The following is a 22,531-nucleotide window of genomic DNA, read 5'->3' as shown; positions in this document are numbered from 1 at the left end:
ATGGGGAAAAAGGAAGGTAAGTTTCGATGTCTAGTTAAGTCCGAGGAAAGTATGAGAAATTTCTGCTCTAAGTATAGGATTCCCTCAACAGTGGGTATGAGGTACGCAGCCCAAGGGGAATGGGCCGATGCTAGGCAAACAGAGGAAGTAGTTATTCTCATGATTGCCTTCATAGAAGGCGGGATGACCATCCCCATGGGTAAGATTACTAGGAGCTATCTTAGGTTCTTTAGGTTATCCCCAACTCAGTGTGCCCCAAACATGTTTAGGGTCCTGGGAAGTATAGAGGCCTTGAACGAGAGAATGGACCTAAACCTGACCCATGATGACGTAAATTGGGTGTACAACCTCCACCATTTAAAGAAGCAGGGATATTATCTCAAGTCGAGATATCCCGAGGTGAGGCTAATTCAGTGCCTTCCCACTTCAAATAAGAACTTAAAGGAGGATTTCCTTATCTTTTCTGGAGAATGGCATGATGGTCTACCATGCCCCACGGAGGAAGAAACACCAGGTGGGAATGCAGTCATAGATTCATAATATCCAGTTCATACATATTTTTCCCTTTTTTTTTTTTTTTGAGTCTTAGTATTCTTATTCCTAATGACGCTTCATTTCAATTCAATGATTTTGCAGATAGACGTTTCACCAAGCCCAACCTTAAGTTAGTCAACAAAGCAAGCTTGGATAGGGTATTGAAAGCCGAGATATACGTGAACGAAGCTGATGGCCAACTCCGGGCAGCCCATTTAATCCTCGGCTACACCCCCCTCTCGTTTGCTCTCCAAGTGCCGAAGTGCGTGATCAGAGCCCGCTATCCTCGACTTCACCGTATTAGTGTTGACTACAAGAGGTTCATCGTTCCAGAAGGTATTCCACTTCCCTAGGATACATCCCACACTAAGCCCCTTTTTGTGGCCGCCATCTCAACAGGAGTCTCTTCATCCCAGCCTGTCCTCAGAGAAGAGGAAGTAGAAGAGAAAGAGGAAGAGGAAGAAGAAGAGGAAGAAGTTGTAGAACTCTCAGACTCCTCGGAAGATAATGGGGTTTTTTATCAACCTATACGCTCCGAGGAAGATCTTGACGAAATGGAAATACAAAGGAAGCCCCAAAGAAGTTTAATGGAGTTGATCGAGAATCAGCCTGGTAAGAATGTGCCGGGGAAATCAATGCAATCTCAAATTCCTTCTCTTCCCACCAGGTCTCCTCCTCCTGCTCCTCATCCACCTTCTCATCATCCTCCACAGCCAGTCAGAGCTGATGCTGCAGAGTTAAAAAGGCGCAGGGAGCAGAAGAGGAAGGATGCGGTGAATGCTGGCAAGGCTCGCCTGACCCACGAGGAGGATGCCCAGCGAGCTGCAAAGCAATAAAAACCTAGCCATCTTCCTCAGCGAGGCCAGGAGAGGTCTGACACTCAACCTCCTGAGCCTCAAGCCTGGCTGCCAGCACCCATGCATGCCGGGGAGCCCCTACGAGATGATGCATTTATTAGGGACTTCAACGGTGGCATTGGGTGTCACATAGCCTCGGCTATAGAGGAGGCCTTGTTTCTCCCAAGAGATATGGCCGAAATAAAGAATGCGAGGAAGAATGAACTCATCCTCAATAATAAAAGATACTTGGGCATGGTAAAGTGCTAACTCTTTTCTTTTTCTTTTTGTGATTATTACTCACTTATGTGTACTTTTTACTGACTATAGTGTTAATTTCTTCCTTTTAGGTCATCCAAAACACTTTTAAGCTGGATGAGATGCTTAATTGCTGCTACAGTCAGCTAGATGACGAAAGGAAGCAACAAGCGTTGGCTATACAGACTTTGACACAATCCGAGCAGGACTTGGCTGCTGCGAGGAAGAAATTACTTGCTGAGGAGCAAGCTCGCAAGTGCGCTGACTCGGCCTTGGAAGGCTTTCAAAAGCAAGCCGAGGACCAGGGAAAGCGCTTGCATGAAGCAAATGCAAAACTAAAGGCTGCCCGGGAGCAAATTGCAGTCCTTAAAAAGCACTTGGAGGAAACCCAAAAGCTGAGGGAGCAAGCTAAAAAGTCCAGAGAGGAAGCTGAGAAAGCAAAAGCCGAGGCCGAACAGGCAACGAACGAGGCCGAGCAGAAAGGCTATGAAATCGGTGTGGCTAAGACGGAGGAGACACTAAGGGCAGAGGTGACAATGGTATGCCGCATCTACTGTGCCCAAACTTGGGACGAAACCCTTAACCGAGCTGGGGTTGAGGCTTCATCTGAGTTAAGGAGGCCAGAGAACGTGTTCTACCCTGAAGCAATCTGCACCTCAGCTCTTTCATCCAGTCAGGCTGAAGACAATTCCTCAACCATTAACCCTAATGAGGAGGTTTTGCCTCCAAGTCTTCCTCCTCCTGGCCAACTAGAGCTAGCTAAAGAGAATAATGCCCCTCCAGAAGTCTCCTTGGACAAGACTACAACTGCTTCCGAGGCAGAGGTGGCCTCTCAGGGCTTTTAATAGGATTTGGCCTCCACAGTCATGCCAGCTGGGGGAGCTATTAAGGAAAAAGAGGGAGTCACCACCTCGGAGGCGAATAAATCAGCCAGCCAAGCTCCAAAGCTCCAAATCAAGTTGAAAAAATAGGACTTATTTTGTAATTTGATTAGGGCTTTTGTAAGGATATTTATATTTATTTGCTTATTGTTGTTGCCGTTTTATCTTATTTTTGTACTTGTTTACTGTGTTATCTTACTTTGAATGGATTCATTTTGACTATCTTTCGTTTGCAAGAGAAAACATAACTTATAAACATTAACAATTGGCGATTAAAAATGGGTGATAAACATTAATACTATGAGGTCTCAGGGAGACATTTTGGATACATACGTATTCTTTCTAATCAATTGAAACTTTAGGGAATGTTCAAAAGTTGGATAAAGTTGGGTCTATAGTATTTCAATTGTGCATTAGATGATGTTCATAGGTTTCCGTTTAATACTTCAGTAGATATCATAGGGTATTAATTTCCACTAAGTTTGTGGTCCGAGGACGTGACATAACTTAGTTTCTGTTTAATACTTCAGTAAATATCACAGGGTATTAATTTCCACTAAGTTTGTGATCCGAGGACCTGACATAACTTAGTTTCTGTTTAATACTTTAGTAAATATCACAGGGTATTAATTTCCACTAAATTTGTGGTCCGAGGACCTGACATAACTTAGTTTCTTTTTAATACTTCAGTAAATATCACAGGGTATTAATTTTCACTAAATTTGAGGTCCGAGAACCTGACATAACTTAGTTTCTATTTAATACTTCACAAGATGCCATTAGATGTGGGAACACTAGATGCATGATCAACATAAATTAAAAGAAAACCCAAACTCGACTACTTTCATTAATAATAATACTTCTTGAGATTATTTACATTCGAAGGATGGAGTACAGCTTTTTCATCCAGGTCTTCCAGATAATAGGCTCCTATTTTGGCTACTGAAGTAATCCGATAAAGCCCCTCCCAATTAGGCCTCAATTTTCCCCAAGCTGGATTCTTGGTGGTTCCCAGAACTTTCCTTAGCACCAGATCTCCTACTACTAATGGTCTCAGCTTTACATTAGTATCATAGTCTTGCCTGAGTTTATGTTGGTAGTAAGTCAATTGGACCATTGCACTCTCCCTTCACTCTTCAATCAAGTCTAAACTTTTCCCCAACAGCCCATCATTACTGTTCGAGGAAAATGTACTTGTTCTTAACGTTGGGAATCCAGTTTCCAGAGGGATGACGGCCTCAACTCCATAGGTCATGGAAAAAGGAGTCTCCCCTGTTGATCTCCGAGGCGTTGTTTGGTAGGTCCAGAGAACATGTGGCAATTCCTCTACCCATTTTCCTTTTGCATCATCCAGTCTCTTCTTAAGTCCATTGACTATTACTTTGTTAACAGCTTCAACTTACCCATTCCCTTGAGGATAAGCTGGAGTGGAATATCTATTTTTTATACCTAAGTCTGAACAGTATTGCCTGAAGGCCTTACTATCAAATTGAAGGCCATTATCCGAGACAAGAGTACGCAGAGTTCCAAATCGCGTGACAATATTCTTCCAAATAAACCTCTTAACATCTACGTCTCTGATGTTAGCCAAAGGTTCAGCCTCGACCCACTTAGTAAAGTAGTCCGTGCCAACCAGCAAATACTTTTTGTTTCCTAAGACTTTACGAAAAGGACCGACAATATCTAGCCCCCATTAAGCAAAAGGCCAAGGGCTGGACAGAGGGTTAAGAATTCCTCCAGGCTGGTGGATGTTTGGGGTGAACCTTTGACACTGGTCACATTTTCTGACATAATCCTGCGCTTCCTTCTGCATATTTGGCCACCAATATCCTTGAGTAATGGCCTGGTGTGATAGGGACCTTCCCCCTGTATGACTTCCACAAATGCCTTCATGCAGCTCCTCTAGGAGTGTCTCTCACATCTCGGGATGTACACAAAGTAGGTACGGCCCAGAAAAGGATTGTTTATATAACTTTTTGTCCTCGGATAACCAAAACCGAGGAGCTTTCCTCCGTATTTTATCAGCTTCTATTTTCTCTTCGGGCAAGATGTCACTTTCGAGGAATTTCAATATGGGATCCATCCAGCTCAGCGTTAGATTGACTTGATGGATCTGACGTACGTCCTTTTCTGGTGAAGTGGGTGTATACAAATCTTCGACGATTATCACCCGAGGAAAATTCCATGTTGAAGAGGTTGCTAGGGAATCGGCATGGGTATTTTCACCTCGAGAGATGTGCGACAAGACGAAAGATTCAAATTTTGTTTGCATACGCCTAACTTGACTTAGATACCCCTGCATTCTTGGATCTCGGGCTTCCAGTTCTCCTCTCACTTGGCCGACTACCAATCTTGAATCCGAGAATAATTCTGCTATCTTTCCACCCATTTTCTAGACCATACTCATTCCCATCAATAAAGCTTCGTATTCTGCTTCGTTGTTAGTAGCCGAGAATCCCAACCTTAAAGATTTCTCAATGATGATCTCTTCAGGGGATATCAAAACTAGCCCCAATCCTACCCCCCGTTGGTTTGCTGCTCCATCCACATATACCCTCCAAGAGGAACCGCCTCATGTGGATATCAAACCAACCGATTTTTCATCCATGTCACTTTGCTTTATGTTAGCTTCTTCTGGACACTCGGCGAACTCAACTACCAGATCGACAAGGACCTGACCTTTCACAGAGGTGCGAGGCATATACTTGATGTCAAAAGCACCTAGGATTGTGCCCTACTTAGCAATTCTCCCAGTGTAATCTACACTTCTAAGTATGGACTTGAGAGGTAATTGAGTCAAGACAACCACTGTATGGGCTTGAAAGTAATGTGGAAGTTTGCGTGTTACATGGACCACCGCCAAGATGGCCTTTTCCAATGATAAGTATCTCACCTCGGTTTCATGAAGGGACTTACTTACGTAATAAACTGGTCTTTGGACGCCGTTGTCCTCTCGTATTAAGACAAAACTAACAGTATGAGGGGCAACTGCTAGATAAGCAAACAGCACCTCATCCACCTCAGGACTAGACATGATAGGCGGCCTGGACAGGTACTCCTTCAACTGCTGAAACGCCACAGCACACTCCTCGGTCCATTCAAATCCTTTCCACTTATGCAGTAGAAGGAAAAAGGGATGACACCTCTTGGCCAATCTGGAGATAAATCGGTTCAAAGCAGCAGTCATTCCAGTCAGTTTCTGCACCTCTTTTGGATTCCGGGGTGCTTGTAAATCATTGATGGCCTTAATCTGATCTGGGTTCACTTCAATTCCTCTATGAGTCACCATGTATCCCAAGAACCTTCCGGAACCTACACCAAAGGAACACTTTGAAGCATTCAGACGTAGCTTATGCTTTCTCAGTATTCCAAAGATGTTCATAAGATCTTCCACATGATCAGACACCACTTTACTCTTCACTACCATGTCATCGATATAGACTTCAATGCTTCTACCCAGTTGTGGTTCGAACATTTTAGTCATCATCCGTTGGTAGGTAGATCCAGCATTTTTCAAACCAAAGGGCATCACTTTGTAATGATAGTTTTCAATAGGGGTGACAAAAGCAGTCTTCTCTTGATCATCCAATGCTAGCGGTATTTGGTGATATCCTTGGAAGGCATCCAAGAAACTCATCCTAGGATGACCAATGGTTGCATCTACCAACTGGTCTATCTTCGGCATAGGAAATGGATCCTTGGGACAAGCCTTATTAAGGTCCGTAAAGTCCACGCACACTCGCCACTTTTCTGTCTTCTTCATTACCTCCACCGTATTGGGCAACCATTGAGGATAAAAAACTTCTTTGATAGCCCCAGCCTGCTTGAGCTTGGCCACCTCACTTCTGACAGTTTCGGCATGCTCTTTTGATGGTCGCCGAGGTAGCTGTCTTTTGGGAATAACGGAAGGATTCACGTTGAGTCAATGATAAATGAAATTCGGATCTACACCTGGGGCTTCATATGGGCTCCATGTGAACACATCTACATTTGCTCTGAGGAATTCCAACAATCTCTCCTTCTCTTGCAAAGGCAGTTTAGGCCCAACCTGGAAGAATCTTTCTGGATCATCAGCAACAATTACCCTCTCCAAATCTTCACACTTGACCTCATCAGCTGGTACATCCAATGGTAATGCTGGGGGTTTTAATTGCTATAATCCATTATTGGCAGTAGCCGAGGTCTCTGCCTTTGACCGATATTGTATAGCCGCTACCAGGCATTGCCGAGCTGCAACCTGGCTTCCTACTATCTCCAATACTTGGTCTCTAGATGGGTACTTCACTTTCTAATATAGAGTAGATGAGACTGCTCCCAAGGTATGAAGCCAAGGTCTGCCCATAATAGCCGTGTATGGAGAGAAAACTTCTACAATAATGAAGTCCACCTCCACCACATCCATACTGGTTTGCACAGGTAGTCTGATCTGTCCTTTTGGAGTGACCATCCTTCCCTCAAAGCTCACCAAAAGGGAACTGTAGGCTGCTAAGTCCTCTGGCTTCAGACCTAGCCCCTTATACAAATCTAGGTACATTATATCAACAGCACTACCTTGATCAATCATCACCCTTTTGACATCGTACCCAACAATTCTCAACGTGACCACCAGAGCATTATCGTGGGGCTAAATGGTTCCAACCTTGTCCTCATCCGAAAAGCCCAAAATCAGGGGGACGTCCACCCTGGCTCTCTTCGACGCTTGGCAATGATCCTCGGCCAAAGGTCGGAACACCGACAGTACCATAGAAGAACAAGATCCAGTCCTCCCTGGGGTGACAAAAATAACATTTATCGTACCAAGGGGGAGTCTTAAAGAAGCATCCCCACGCATTTCTGAGCCTGCCTAGCTTACCCTGCCACTGGACTGATGTAAGAGTTGCTTCAATTTCCCCTCTCAGACCAACTGCTCCAAATGGTCCCATAAGTTCCTGCAATCCTCCGTCGTGTGCCCATGATCCTGATGATAGTGGCAGTAAAGGTTCGGGTTGCATCTCTTAGGCTCTCCTGCCATCTTGTTTGGCCATTTAAAAAATGACTCATTCTTTATCTTCTCCAACACCTGCTGCACCGGCTCCCGAAACACTACATTAACCACCTGGGTGTCAGCAGAACCTGATTGCCCAACGAAATCTTTCCGAGGTCAGTTACTATTGTAACGATCCGACCTGAAATCCCTCCTCTCCTGAGGGATTACCTTAGCTTTTCCTTTTTCCTGAAGTTGGTCATCTTCTACTCTTCTGTACTTATCAATCCTATCCATCAATTGGTGTACACTGGTAACAGGTTTACAAGTTAGAGATTTCCTTAAATCATGCTCGGCTGGAAGGCCAACCTTGAAAGTACTTATGGCCACATCATCATGCTCTCCCCCTATTTCATTAAACATTTCCCAATATCTATCCGAATAAGTTTTGAGAGTCTCGCCCTCTCGCATGGACATAGACAGCAAGGATCCCAGAGGCCAAGGAACCCTACTGCAAGTGATAAAGCAAGCACCAAAAGCCCGGGTAAGCTTTTTAAAGGACTCAATAGAGTTGGCCCTTAAACCGTTGAACCATCTCATCGCCACCGGACCCAAACTTGATGGAAAGACCTTGCACATCAAGGCCTCATCCCTGGAGTAGATAGCCATTTTGTTCATGGCGTTGTTCCCCAAGCCCCTACTAGGCTGGCTTTTGTACCTATGTCGATGGCTGTGCTCCTCTTCATAGGAAAAGGTCTTGTTAGGCGGAGTTCTGGATCTCCACCTATAACTAGCTCCATCCGTCTCCTCGGATGATGGTTCGGAGCATGGTGGAGAACGTTCTCGCCGGGCATGGCGCAACTCTCTCTTCAACTCGTTAATCTCACGTTGCAGGTTCCTGTCATTTTTTGCATGGGAAACATGACTCTGCCCACGAGAGCGACTTTTGGTGGTATGAGTTGTGCGTATACTCCCCTCACGGCCTTCTCTCCGTTCGGGACTCTGGTGCTGATTACCATGCTGGGAGCCCCTTGATTCTGCTTAGTGTGGGTTGGTATCTACCTGATGTGGTCCTGCTGCATAGCGATGTGGACCTACTTCCTCCATCATGAATGTTTGAACCGAATTTCTTTTAAGTTAGATCAAGCTCTCCCCACAGACAACGCCAATTGTAAGGACTCAATTTGTAATGATTCCAAATTCGTATTGGGTTCGAACGTTAAAGGCCCAAACAATAAATTTGTAAAACATGAATGTCAAAGAACTAGATTAACTCCAAAAGAAAAACGATTACACTTTACGTTTATAGATGGATTAACACCAATATAACAATCAACTTCTCTTTGAAACAAGTTAAGCTCTTTATTTTCGTAAGGTTTTCCTCTAAGTGTCACTGGATTTTAAGTTCCAATCTTTTTTTCAATGCATTCTTCCATGTTATATACTGCCATCTTGGTGTTATCTTCACCACACACGTGTAGGTTGGGTTCGGGGGATCCCTTCCTGTCCCGTCCAACACCTTCTAAAACCTCCAACCAGCAGCTGTAAGGCTGCCTCATCACTGTTCAGGCATCATCTTTATATTAATGCGGCTAAAGAGTTGATTGAGAGACAATTAATGCGGAGACAGCTGTTGTTAAAGATATTTGTTTACCTTTTCTTTCTTACCCTTGGTCCCATGTCCACCCTTGGTCCCATGTCCACCCTTGTTCTCATGTCCCACCTTCAGTCGTAATGTAGCTCTGAAGTGTGTTTGCAACAATATGGCATTCAGGTCGTCCTCGAACTCATATTGCCGAGAAGGATTTTGTCCTCGGACGAATACTGAACTCACCTCACGTGATATCTACTCTTCTTTTCATTTGGCTATCCTTATAACCTGATATGGGCCTCCTCGGACAGTTTTACGTCCTCGGATGGGTCACAGACCCAGTTAACACGATTTTAATAATTATTGATTAACCGGCCCCCACAATTATAAATCTCCCAAATATAAATGGTTTATAGAGAAAGTCTTGTTACCGTGACTGAGGATTGATTAATTCTTTTTGGCCTTCAAAACGTTAATAATTATGAACAAAAGGTAAATAATAATCCAAAACGTCACTGCAAAACCCGAAACGTTCCTGATAATTCTAGGAAGTAGAATTATAGAAACCTTCAATCCAACACTAATAAACTACATGTTTGATTTTGAAAGCTATGCACAAAACAAAAACCTAACACAAAAAAAAAAAAAAAAAAAAAAAAAAAAAAAAAAAAACCAAAAGCACACAATACGGGGCCATCCGGCTATGCAAATACAGGAGAATGCATAGCACTCATACATAAAAATTGGAATAAATATCACCTCAATGGACTGGAATATTCTTGTAGGTGTACACCAGAAGAGAATCCATAGCTATATTATGAACTGTTTTGTACTTTTGTTACTCCATTACATTCCTGTCATTTAATAAAACTAGTGTCTCTGTGTAACTAGCAGCGAAAGAGTCGTAAAAGCCAGTGTGATCATATTTTGCAATATTCCTTACTTCTTGTGTTTTTTGGTCGTAGAATATCAACCAACCATCGTGACATTGATAAAGAACCAATCCATCCTCCCGAAATTGTAACATTTTATGAAGTTGAAGTGAGGCCCGAGCTTGAATTTCTTTGTCCAAGTCCTTTTAACACCAGTGTCATTCATAACCCATATATCATACCAGCTGCTAGCCCATTTGAAATGTCTTGGAAAACCTCATTACTCATGTCAAACGAAAGCATGAAGTAGTGAAAATCCCGACGTCCAGTAATGCCATACCCTCTAGCCTTCCAGTGATAAAATCCATTAGGTATGATGGAAACCTAGGATAAAATATATAATCTAGTCGCCCAACCGGTGTATCAATCACTCTCCAAGAATCAGTACTAAGGTTGTATACCTCAAATTGGGGTTGCTTGTGCCGATAGAAGTCCACAATCCTAACCACCTTCAAATCATTGGTCTTTGGATCAATTCCAAAGCCGAAATTGTAGGCTACGTAAGGGCCACTATAACGCGAGCGTTGCTTTATTATGGGAAGCAACTTTGATTCTCTTGTGGCAGGGTTCCACAACAATATCTCCTCACCATATAGACACTCCCAAGGACGTACCGTATGGAAAAAAATATACCCTCCAAGGACGTACCATATAGAAAAAATATTCCATTACATGGACCATCAATTAGTAGTTTGTCAAACTTCTCTGGGAAGAATGACAAGCTCTATATCCCTGGACATCTCTAGAGTATCATTAGAGAGCAATGCGACATGGGTCTGCCCATGGTGCTCATGCGTAAAGACAACACCACGTCCTTGATTGTCAGAAGTGGCCCATTTGTGGTGCTGGGTGATAAAAGAATGGTTTCTTAAATGAGCATGCCAGGATTTGCGTACGGACTTGAATCGCATCAAGGATTTCACTGGCGACCTTGATAGGATTTCCACTACCAGATTTTCTGGGAGGTCGCGACTCCACATTTTCTTGGCTTTTTGTTTTTTTTTTTTTTTCCTTCCTCAGTGCTCCACAATTTCTGTATTCAAACATTATATGTCAACGAATAGAACCTGGTCGATATACAAAAGTGTGTTCCAATGAGGATTATAACATCTATATGCAGGACTAAGATGTCAAGTTTTCTTATGATATAAGTCAATATAAATCTTCAAAGTAAGAAAGCATAATCTACCTAGCATGCTGTCATAGACTCATATTTGGAATTCTAATATGCTCAAACTACACTTATGTAATTACCGCGTCAATCATATCTGTAATGAAATTTAATTTTGCCTGTGATGTGGTTTTTAATAACGCATGTAACGGTGACTTAATAGAGCCTTTAGTGTAATTTTTCAGATTAATGTTTTACAAAACCTGATATTTCCAATTATATTTGGGAAATTCAAACCCCTTGATCCTATAGAGAATTTTGACAAGAAAAAATGATCATGGAGAATTATTTTGTTACTAGCTTGTATTCCGAGTTCTTTATTTGTAAAAATATAGTATTTTTTGTTTTGTTTTAGAAGCAACATCGAAAGTGCACATTTAACTTTAAATCGAAAATATAAGTTTAGATTAATTTTTGTTTAATTGAAAAGAGTTTAGATTCATAGTGTAAGATGACATCTATAATCCAAGAATTCAAAAATCTTTTTTATTTATTTATTACTTGCTTATGGACTTGAGGTCAGCTAGCCAAAGACTTAAAGATCCTATGTTGTTGGCAACCATGCCTTCAAAGATCTCTTTAAATTTCGTAATTTCTTCTCCTGCTAAAGATACTTAGACATATTAAAAAGATTTCAAAACCAAAAAAATGGTTTGTGCAATGCAAGTTCAATCAAGACCAAGAGAAGTTTAATGAAAGACAAACAATGAAAATGAAATTGCACTTTCCACTCTTTGTTCAATTACAATCCTTTTTTCTATATAAAACTTATCATGTTCATTCTTCCAAACATAAAATACTTTATTAATCCAAACATGAAATAAAACTTGATGCTAATAAGATTTAGTGTATTACGATTAGGAAAGAATGGCAAAAGTAAGTGTGTGTGTGTGTGTTAATAAATCTTCAAAGTAAGAAATAATTTACTTAAGACTGACAAGGAATAAGTTAAAGGGTCTCTTGGAGTGGGTTTTCGAAAATATATTAAGAATGTTTTTGGAAAGTGGATAGGTTATATGTGGGATTCAAGATGATTAAGGTTTCAACTAAATGTTTGTTTCGAGGTTTTGAAAGAATTTTCTTCCTTAGAATGTTTGAATTCCATTCTTGGAGAAGGCTGAAACAATAGGAGCTGAACCCGGTTAAGAAAAGTATTGTACGCTTTAAAAAACTTGGATTCTTTAGAGTGTTTCTAGTGCATGATCAAGTAGTGGTTTCCCATTTTCTTTGAACTTTCTTTTTATTTTCACTGGGTTTTGCTTCTACTAAACAAAAGTTTCTCATAGTAAGTACTTAAGGCAAACAATCAAAATTGCCCAGGAAAAAATACACTCACCTCGTAGCAGCTTCCCGATTATTCTGCTTACTACTTTGGCGACTTCTGGGAAGGTGAAAGACTAAAATGAGAGCAATTGGAAATAGATTTCATATATCAATAAATAAATCAAATCAGTGATCTTTTTATCTCCAACCGGACAGTGAATGTGTTTATGGGGAAGAGGATGAGCTAATTTGTTTAGGGAAAGGAAGGGAATTGTGTTCTAGGGTCCAGGGACGAACGCAGGATTTTAAGTCGGGGGGGGGCTAGAGATAAGCAAAAAAAAAAATTTTCAAATACGCATCCATATAGTATTAATAAACTATCAACTAAGACAAATACCCAAAAATCATTGTTTCTTAATATATTAAGATACAATCTACTAACAAAACAAAAGATGTGAAACACTATTGTTTCTTTATACAATCATCTATGAAAAGGGAACTCGACGCTCTTTCAAATCTTCAAAATCATCTACTATTGAATCCAAACTAAATGTCGAAGCTATATCCTTTTCAATGTATAACATCAAAGAGTCATTCAAAAAGTCATCTTCCATTTTGTTTCGAAGTTCAGTTTTGACAAGTTTCATAGCTGAAAATGCTCGCTCTGTAGTAGCAGTAGAAACTGGAAGAGTAAGCACAAGTATCATCATTCTATAAACAAGTTTGTAGTGTTCTGAATTTCCAGTTCTCACTAACCATTGAGACAACTCAGATAAACTTTTCAATTTTTTGAACTCTGGATCTTGGACTACATTATGCTCAAAATGAAAAAGCTCTTTCTCCAACACTTGTTTGTCATAATCTGTGAAATCTTGTGGATAGAAATTCTTTACCAACAAACAAAGATCACTAATTCTGAAAGATTTTAATGCCTCTCGAGGTTCTAAAGCTGAGCTAAGCCTAAGCAACTCCATTGCATCTTCATTAAACCGATAATTTAGTTCCTGTAGTTGAGAATCTATTGTAGCATAAAAAATATTTACTCGATAATGATGCTCATTTGTAACGTTATCTGGTTGATTACGAGCTCGACCTCGCCTCGCAACATAACGAGCATTCATATCCAAGACATCAATGCGATGCTTCTCACAAAATGATATCACAGTGGTGAGTAAGCCATCCCATCCATCATCTCTAAATTTTTGGATAAGTGCTTTAGTAGATGAAACTAAATGCATGGCATTTAAAATGTCTTGAGATTGGCTTTGCAAAGCTTGACAAAGTTTATCAGTGATCTCCATAGTTTCCTTCTCAAGATGCAAGATGAAAACAAATTCAAATGAAGTTAAACCTTCATAAGCTGACTCTCCTTCTGCCCGATTTTCTCCATCAATTGCACCATCAATTATATTTTGTAAAACTTCAACAGTTGAACTAAACATCCTTAATAAGCTAGAAACTGATCTAAAATGTGAACTCCAACGTGTTTCTCCAGGTCGTTGTAAAGTGCCAATTTGATTAAGTCCACTTCCAGTCTCAAGCTCTTCAAGATCAATCAAACGTGCTATTTCATTAGCATTGGCAACTTTCAATTGCTCATTGCGCTTGCATGAAGCACTAACAATTTTGATCAGAAAAAGCAATGTAAGAAAAAAATGACTAATGGGAACAACTTGTTTTGATGCTTTTACTAATGCCAATTGTAAGCGATGTGCAAAACAATGGATATAGTAAGCATATGGGCAATCATTCAAAATCAAAGCTTGTAATCCATTCCACATACCTCGCATGTTGCTTGCTCCATCATATCCTTGCCCTCGAATATTTTGTATATCTAAGCAATATTGAGATAACAAAGAATATATCCCCTTTTTTAGAGTCAAAGCTGCAGTGTCAACAACATGAATAAGCCCAAAAAAGCGTTCTTTCACAAAGCCTTCTGCATCAACATATCTAAACACCACAGCCATTTGCTCTTTCATGGACTCATCACGAGCTTCATCAACCATTATGCAAAACTTTGCATCACCAATTTCTTCCCGAATGGCCTTCTTCACTTTAGTTGAGAAAACATGTAGAATTTCCTTTTGAATCCTAGGTGATGTGTAGGTTGCATTTTTTGGAGCTTTTTCTATTATTTCAGCAACCTTCTCATTCCAAAAAGTCACAATACCCAATGATTCATGAAAGTTCCCACGATTTAATGAACTAAAACTTTCATCTCGACCTCTAAAAGCTATAGCTTGAAAGGCAAGATATCGCACAATAAAAATTGTAGCCTTCAATTGCAACCGATTATTTGCAATTTGTTCAGTAGTGAAATGATCAACTACCCTTTGCAAATGCTGCGATTGGTTCATCAAATCCTTACACATTTGCTCAGCAACTCTATGAGCTGAGTTAGGATCTTTTCCTATATGAACTTGAAAAGAACAATCTTTGCCCCCAACCTTTTTCCAATTTCTAAATCCACCAACAATAAATGTATTTTGTCCCACAACCACATTTGGATTATGAAAAACAAAGCAGGGTAGACAATAAGCTGCATCTGTTGTAGGAGAATATTCAAGCCATTTTGAATTATTTCTATACCAAGAAGCTTGAAAGCTACGATTCTGCTTTCCACTTTTTTTGAATGTCTCTAGAGGAGGTTGGTGCGGACCTTTTTTAATGTAAGCCCGTCGAATTTCATCACGTTGATTAACATGATATTCCCATATTTGTTTGCGTGTTCCGGGATCATAATCCAAAGAATCAAGGTCAATTCTTTGAAATTGTGTTTGAGAGATTGGAACATCCGCATTTTCCGGAATTGGAACATCCGCATTTTCCGGAATTGGAATAGCAACATTAGTTGTTGGCAATTCCACGTTGACTTCAGAAGAATTTGAAGTTGAACCTTTTCTTTTGAAAAAATCAAGCATTGTAGTTGATTTTTTCATGATCTACAAATAAAATAAAAATTATATAAGAATTACCGTTATTTTTTTTAAATTTGTGTGATAATTTCTTATATTATATGATTTATTTTTTTTCTTTTTGTCTTTTGTCTGCCTTTAATATCTTTGTGTTTAAACTGCCTTTATTTATGTCTCTGTGTTGTCTCTTCCTTTATTTATATCTTTTATGTTTTTTGTATCTTTGTATTGTTTCTTGTCTTCATCTTCCTAATTCTGACCCACTAATCCAAATATCTAATGAATCCCACTACAGACAGTCAAGCACTATTAACAAAAACTTTTCTTAACTTTACCCTTTTTTTTTTGTTTTTTTTTTCTCCCCTGTCGCTTGTCTTTGCCCAAACAGCAACTCCACACCACTTTTCCCTATTCCCTATTATTATGTCCAACTAATGTCCAACACTCCAACTACCAGTCAACAAAGCATCTGACTCTATCTATCATTCTATTTCTTTTATCTATATAATGCAAGGCATAATGCAAGGCAGCAAGAGCCACAAACACAGTCACAAAGCCAAAAACCCAAAAAAAAAAAAAACACACACACAGTTCAGTTCAGCCGCAGCACAACACAAGCACCAAATCACCAAATCAGTTATCAGTAAAAACTAAAAACACAAACAAGAAACACTCAAACACCACAAGCACAGCTGCACAGTTTCTTTGATTCTCAGAATCTCAGATCACAGATTCACAAGGTTTTGAAATTTGAAGGAAAAGATAAGAGTTAAAGAGTAAATACCTGATTCTGTGAACTGTGATTCTGTGAAGGCTCGAAGCTGGGCTGGGCAGATCGGGAAACGGCAACCACGGCGGCAGCAGCAAGTGGATCTCGCGGCGGCGTGGGTCTGGCTTTCGCCGGCGGCGGCGTGGGTCTCGCTCGAAGCAGCTGGGTTCGCACTCAGGGACTCTCTCGCTCTCGTCTCGCTCTCTGTCTCTCTCCGTCACGGCGGTCACGGCGACTGGGCGACACCGCTGCCTCTCTGTCTCTCTCCGTCTCGCACTCTCGCTCGTGGCTCTCGCCTCTGGGTCTCCAAACTTTCCTTTCTTTTTCTTTTTTTTTTCTTTTTTTTCCTTTGGTTTTTGCTTTCTCCGTTGGTTTTGGACTGCTGAGGGCTGAGATTTTTTCTTTTTTTTTTTTTTTTTTTGTGGATTGACATGGGTTATGGCCTTATGGGCTCTGCTCTGAGCTGGCCGGATGATGGGCTAGGGGAAGGGGGGTTCATGCGGATGATGGGCTAGGGGAAGGGGGCCGGAGCAAAAATTTTAGGGGGGCCCAAGCCCCTTTTTTTTTTTTTTGGAAAAATTTTACTTGCTAAAAAATTTTTTTTTTGGGCCCAGGGGGGGCTCGGGCCCCCTTAGCCTTGTACCTGGGTCCGTCCCTGCTAGGGTCATATATGTGCATTGATCATTTGGACCTTAAACACTTATCTTTTTTCTTTTTCTTTTTTCTTATTCTTTTTTACTTTTTGCTGTAACAGAAATATGCAATAATTGCTGGAGCAAAACCATTCCCATTTATTTATTTATTTATTTATTAACTAGTGCAAGTGAAAGTCCCGTATGTGTGGCACGGCTTTAATCATGAGCTTTCTTGATATACGAGTTATAATAAATGAATGATTTAAAAAAAAACAATTAAATGAATGATTATCATGTATACTATATACTATACAATAAAAACTAGATTAAGAATAATGTCTCAGTTCTCGGTAGGGTAGGGTAGGGTTACTCTCTATCTTGCCTTGCTGTAGTATTTTGTTACCCTCACTTCGAGGATGATTTGTTCCCTCTAGTGGCTGCAATACTAGTAGGGCTTGGTTCTTTTTCTGTTTTGTATCGTCTTTGTTTGCAAGGATGGAGGATCTCACTCGCAGTTGGCAAAAACTCTCTTTGTCCAGCAATGAGGGAGAAAAGATGGACTTATCAAAGATTAGGAAAATACAGGGGCTTGCTCTAGCAGCCAAATTCTTCTCTTGTAGGTCGTTGAACATTGATACGATGGCTCGGACTTTCCAACCTCTGTGGCGAACAAGTGGAGATTTTCATGCCAGTGATGCTAAGCACAATCATGTGGTGTTCACTTTTGAGTTGGAGGAGGATGTTGAGAAAGTTCTTACGGGCGAGCCTTGGTCGTTTGACAGGCATTTAGAGGCTTTTATTCGGTACGATGGTTCAGTACCAGTCCAAGACCTGCACTTTAAAAGGGTCTCATTTTGGGTGCAGATCTATCGTTTACCGTTCTCTCATCTTACTAAGGAGATTGCTTTCAGTTTGGGTGAAAGGATAGGGCCAATCGTTAAAACAAGAGATGCTTCGGAGCTAAGGGGTGGAACATTCATGCGTGTGAGGGTCTCAGTGAATATTCTAGAACCAATTTGCCATGGAAGAAGAGTCACTTTTGGACAGAACTCGAAAGGGTGGATTTCCTTTCAATACGAACGTCTCCCAAACTTGTGCTACTGGTGTGGTATGTTTACTCATGATGATAAGGAATGTCCAACTTGGTTATAGAGTAAGGGGTCGCTTGCATTGGAGGAACAGCAATTTGGGGCATGGTTGCGAGAGCCACAGTTTAATCCTTCTCGTTGTTATTATGTGGAAGTTAAGGGGTTTGATGCTTTGGATCATCCTCGGCGTGTTATGGTGGAGGAGAAGGGACCGGACGACGAAGTGGGGCTTTCTTTGATCTCGCCAGTGGGAAATTTCGGTGTAACGAGGACTAATACGGATGGTACGGAGGATACGGGGCTTGATTCCCATAATCAAAGGCAAGAGGATTTCTCCGGAGTAATTTTGGGCATTAAGGCCATGGATCAGGGCAATTTGAATTCAAATCCCAATTGTCCAACTGGCAGTATGGAGGTAAGAAATAAGGAGGTTCTTTCGACAGAAACTACGAGGCAATCTATTATTGATTTGAAGAAGAGCTGTGAGGTGAGTCTGGAACCAAAGGATACGGAGTTAATATCCATGGATATACAGAAGTTTAGCTTTGATGTGGGCTGGGTTGAAAAGAGCCCAATGAGGGAAGGAGGGCCAACTAAAATACGGGGTAAAGGAAAAGGAAAGCTTACCGGGCCGAGCTTTATTTTAGCCCAAACTATGATGGACCATGACTAGTTTCTGATACAAGAGCCTAAGAGAAAGGGTGATGTGTTGTCTAAGGATTCTACGGAGGTGTGAGAGAAGGAAAAATGTTTGAAGAGAAGTGAGGATGTTGGTACATGTTTAATCTTTTCAGGATCGGCGGAGGTTGCTGAGCAGCCCCGCCGGGTCCAATGAGTCTCATCAGTTGGAACTGCCGAGGGCTTGGGAACCTCGGACAGTTAAAGCCTTGCAAAAGGTGGTCGAACAAGAAGAGCCCATTTTAGTCTTCCTTATAGAGACTAAACTAAATAAAGAGAAAGTTGAGAAAGTGAGAGATCAGTGTAATTTCAGATTCAGTTGGGTAGTACCTAGTAAGGGTAGGAGTGGAGGTCTTGCTCTTTTTTGGAAGGATGGTATTGAGGTTGAAATACTTGAAGCAGATCAATCACACATAGACACTTTGGTTAAGGGTGGAGTTTCAACAGATTGGTGGCACTTGACTGGTTTTTACGAGGCTCCTGAAACTTCAAGAAGAGATGAATCGTGGGCTTTATTGAAGGTGATTCGAGACAGGTCTACAGTACCTTGGCTAGTCATTGGAGACTTTAATGAGATTTTTAGTGTCTCTGAGAAAGAAGGAGGGGGTTCACGACCACGACGGCAAATGAAGAATTTCACAGATACGTTGAACTGGTGTGGACTACGTGACATGGGCTTTGTGGGACCACGGTTCACGTGGCTTTATCAGATGGTGGATGGGGGTCAGATCAGAGAAAGGCTAGACAGTGCCGTGGTGTCGTTGGCATGGGTTGCACGGTTTAAGGAAGCCCGAGTTTACCATCTTTCAAACTCGGTGTCGGATCACTCTCCTCTTTCGCTACATTTTTTCTTGAAACAAAGGAAACGGTTTCAGCGAAAGATCTTCAGATTCGAATCTATGTGGTCGAAGGATCCAAAGTGTGAAGACATAGTTAAGAATGCTTGGGAGGAAGGAAGTTTGGCTGTTATTAGTTTTCCGATATCGAGGTGTATGGAGTTGTGTTGGAATCAGTTAGAAGTGTGGAATAAAAGGGAGTTTGGGCACGTGGGATTGAAGATTAACGAACAACAAAAGAGACTAGAATGGCTTAAGTTTCAAGCGGCTTCTCCAGCAACCATCAATGCAATGAGGGAGACACGTGTAAAGCTGAATTGTTGGCTCGACAGAGAATCAGCCATATGGTTTCCAAGGTCCCGTGTGAACTGGTTTCAGGCAGGTGATCAAAATACCCGGTATTTCCATGCACGAGCTTCATCACGTTACAAGAAGAACTCCATTATTGGTTTGTTGGATTCAAATGACATTTGGCAAAAGGATGAACAAAAAATAGAAGATATTGTGACCAACCACTACAGTGCACTTTTTTGTTCCTCTGGGCCTACGGACTTTACTGAGTTATTGGCCGCCATTCACCTATGTGTTTCCACTTCAATGAACCAGATGCTCAACATGACTTTCCAAGGCAGTGAAGTGTACTCGGCCCTTAAACAAATGTATCCTCTTAAATCACTAGGTCCGGATGGCATGCCTCCTTTATTTTCCAACATTTTTGGCCTTCCATTGGACAATTGGTTACTAAGACAGTACTTGACTTCTTAAACTTTGGTATTGCTCCTCCCATGTTTAATGATACGCATGTTGTTTTAATTCCAAAAAATAAAGATCCTAAAAATATTAATAATTTTCGCCTGATTAGTTTATGTAATGTGATCTTTAAACTTGCTTCTAAAGTGATTGCTAACAGGCTCAAAAAAGTTCTCCCCTCTATCATCAGTGATACCCAAAGTGCCTTTGTGCATGGTAGGTTGATTATGGATAATGTTCTTGTGGCTTTTGAGGCTATGCACCATATAAGCCAGAAAAAGGCAAGGAGGAAGGGCGAGATGGCATTGAAACTAGATATGAGCAAGGTATACGACCGTGTTGAGTGGGTGTGTCTTGCAAAGATCATGGAGAAATTGGGGTTTGATTTGAGGTGGAGGAGTTTGATTATGAGATGTGTGACAACAGTATCATATTCATTCAGAATTAATGGGAAGATTAGCAATTCCATTCAGCCTTCGAGGGGACTTCACCAAGGTGATCCTTTATCACCTTATCTTTTTCTCATTATGGCTGAAGGTTTGTCTACTTTGATTAAGAAGTCAATGGAGGAAGGGGTTCTGGAGGGTATTTTTGTCTGCAGGAGGGGACCTAAACTTTCACACTTGTTCTTTGCCGATGATAGCCTCATTTTTTGCAAGGCTACCTTATCTAATTGTGATTCTTTACAACGGATTTTCCAAGTGTATGAGAAGGCATCAGGTCAACAACTTAATCATGCTAAAACTTCTCTTTTCTTTAGCACCAACACCTCAAGAGAGATCCAGGAGGAGATCAAGATTAGGTTTGGAGCACAGGTTATCAAACAACATGAAAAATACTTGGGATTGCCATCCCTTATGGGGAGGAACAAAAGAGCCAGTTTTAATGATATAAAAGATAAGCTCTCTAAGAAATTGGCTGGTTGGAAAGGTAAACTTCTTTCAAAGGCAGGTAAGGAGGTCTTGATTAAAGCAGTGACCCAAGCCATCCCCACTTATACTATGAGTTATTTCAAGATCTCGGATTCTCTTTGTGACAAGCTTACTAGTATGATACGACAATTTTGGTGGGGACAACAAGGTGAGGAGAAGAAGATGGCTTGATTGAGTTGGGATAAGTTGTGTGAACCGAAGGAGTGTGGCGGGATGGGCTTCAAAGAGCTAAAATACTTTAACTTGGCCTTGCTAGCTAAACAAGGCTGGCAGCTTCAAAATGGTCACAATTCTCTACTATACCGGGTTCTCAAGGCCAAATACTTCCCTAATTAATGGCAACTTTTTGAATGCAGCTCTTAGTAGCAACCCCTCTTATACTTGGCGTAGTATTTTATCAGCTCAATCCATTGTCAAGCAGGGTGTTTGTTGGAGGGTTGGTAATGGTAAGGATATCCGAATTTGGGGGGATAAATGGCTGCCTAGAGGGTCAAGCTTTGAAGTTATCTCACCCAGAATTTTCCTACACCAGGATACTAGGGTGAGTGAGCTTATCCATACGGAGAGGAAAAGTTGGAAAGAAGAAGTCATTCGCCAACTTTTCTTACCTGTTGATGCCGAAACAATTTTGGGCATTCCGCTGAGTATTAGACTGCCTGGGGATCGTATTATTTGGGCGGAAACTAATAATGGCTGCTTTACAGTCTGTAGTGCATATAAGATGGCTATGAAACTCCATCGTACTGACCAGAATGCTTCAACATCATCAGATAGCTCGCACCAGAGTTTTTGGAGGAAACTATGGCGACTTCCTATCCCCCACAAGGTTCTCCATTTCGCTTGGAAGGCCTTTCGTAACATTCTCCCTACTAAAGATAATTTGTTCCACCATAAAGTGCTCAAGGATTCCCTATGTGACAAGTGTGGCGAGGCTACCGAATCCACTGGTCATCTGTTCTGGTCTTGTACCAAAGCGCAGCTGGTCTGGAGTTGTTCGAAGCTTCCTAGTTCACTTAGGTCGGGCCAGTTTCATTCCTTCTTTGATCTGTTATGGTTCTTATTGATGATAGAATCGTTTGATGAAGAGAAGGTTACGTTGGTGGTCACGATAGCCTGGTCGATGTGGAGTAACCGTAATTCGGTCTGACATAGGGGTACCAGGAAAACGCCGAAAGCTCTTGTTCAATGGGCTTCTCACTACCTGATCGATTATGCAGCAACGACGGAGTCTAATGCAGTCAGACCTGAGATTGTTCAGGTCACTTGGACCCCACCACCCCCTTCTGTGCTTAAGATTAATGTGGATGGCACCTTATCCAAGCATAGTTGCTCTACAGGAATAGGTGTTGTGATTCGGGATGATGCAAGGAGCATTGTGGCAACGTTGGGCAAACATTTTCATGTTCCGTTGGGCCCACTAGAAGTAGAGGCAAAAGCTTTTGAAGTTGGCCTTCAACTAGCGTGGGATTTGGGTCTTCAAAATGTTGTATTGGAAT

General features: G+C 41.3%; 3 protein-coding genes across 3 annotated transcripts; 2 read left to right on the top strand and 1 right to left on the bottom strand.

Annotated features, from left to right (window-relative positions):
• LOC115980575 (uncharacterized protein DDB_G0286299-like) lies at positions 1-2,473 on the top strand. The gene is made up of 4 exons (XM_031102811.1): positions 1-16; positions 637-870; positions 934-1,307; positions 1,721-2,473. Exons 1-4 carry the CDS (start codon positions 1-3, stop codon positions 2,471-2,473), a joined length of 1,377 nt encoding a protein of 458 aa, XP_030958671.1.
• Positions 2,474-6,431: 3,958 nt separating this feature from the next.
• LOC115980574 lies at positions 6,432-16,784 on the bottom strand. The gene is made up of 6 exons (XM_031102810.1): positions 16,760-16,784; positions 13,795-15,328; positions 12,963-13,623; positions 12,503-12,563; positions 7,704-7,879; positions 6,432-6,662 (listed from the first exon to the last, which is right to left on the bottom strand). The coding sequence occupies exons 1-6, from the start codon at positions 16,782-16,784 to the stop codon at positions 6,432-6,434; spliced, it is 2,688 nt and encodes an 895-aa protein (XP_030958670.1).
• Positions 16,785-17,246: 462 nt separating this feature from the next.
• LOC115980573 lies at positions 17,247-21,206 on the top strand. Its single transcript, XM_031102809.1, has 4 exons — positions 17,247-17,747; positions 17,904-18,326; positions 18,634-20,090; positions 20,264-21,206. Exons 1-4 carry the CDS (start codon positions 17,247-17,249, stop codon positions 21,204-21,206), a joined length of 3,324 nt encoding a protein of 1,107 aa, XP_030958669.1.
• The last annotated feature ends 1,325 nt before the right edge of the window (positions 21,207-22,531 follow it).

Source organism: Quercus lobata, chromosome 3 (genome assembly GCF_001633185.2).
Source record: "Quercus lobata isolate SW786 chromosome 3, ValleyOak3.0 Primary Assembly, whole genome shotgun sequence".
NCBI classification, from domain to species: Eukaryota; Viridiplantae; Streptophyta; class Magnoliopsida; order Fagales; family Fagaceae; genus Quercus; species Quercus lobata.
The sequence above is the reverse complement of the archived record's forward strand: the minus strand, read 5'-3'. Positions and strand labels throughout refer to the sequence as shown.

Coding starts and splice junctions, on each gene's coding strand:
- LOC115980573 (XM_031102809.1), top strand. CDS start 17,247: ATGGAGGATCTCACTCGCAGTTGGCAAAAACTCTCTTTGTCCAGCAAT. Junction 17,748..17,903: donor TCATGCGTGTGAGGGTCTCA/GTGAATATTCTA, acceptor ACTTGGTTATAG/AGTAAGGGGTCGCTTGCATT. Junction 18,327..18,633: donor ATTTGAAGAAGAGCTGTGAG/GTGAGTCTGGAA, acceptor TAATCTTTTCAG/GATCGGCGGAGGTTGCTGAG.
- LOC115980574 (XM_031102810.1), bottom strand. CDS start 16,784: ATGACCCTAGCAGGGACGGACCCAG. Junction 15,329..16,759: donor CCTAGCAGGGACGGACCCAG/GTACAAGGCTAA, acceptor TCAAAAGAAAAG/GTTCAACTTCAAATTCTTCT. Junction 6,663..7,703: donor AGGAAAAAGGAAAAGCTAAG/GTAATCCCTCAG, acceptor AATGGATTATAG/CAATTAAAACCCCCAGCATT.
- LOC115980575 (XM_031102811.1), top strand. Junction 871..933: donor GAGGTTCATCGTTCCAGAAG/GTATTCCACTTC, acceptor CCATCTCAACAG/GAGTCTCTTCATCCCAGCCT. Junction 1,308..1,720: donor AGCAGAAGAGGAAGGATGCG/GTGAATGCTGGC, acceptor TCTTCCTTTTAG/GTCATCCAAAACACTTTTAA.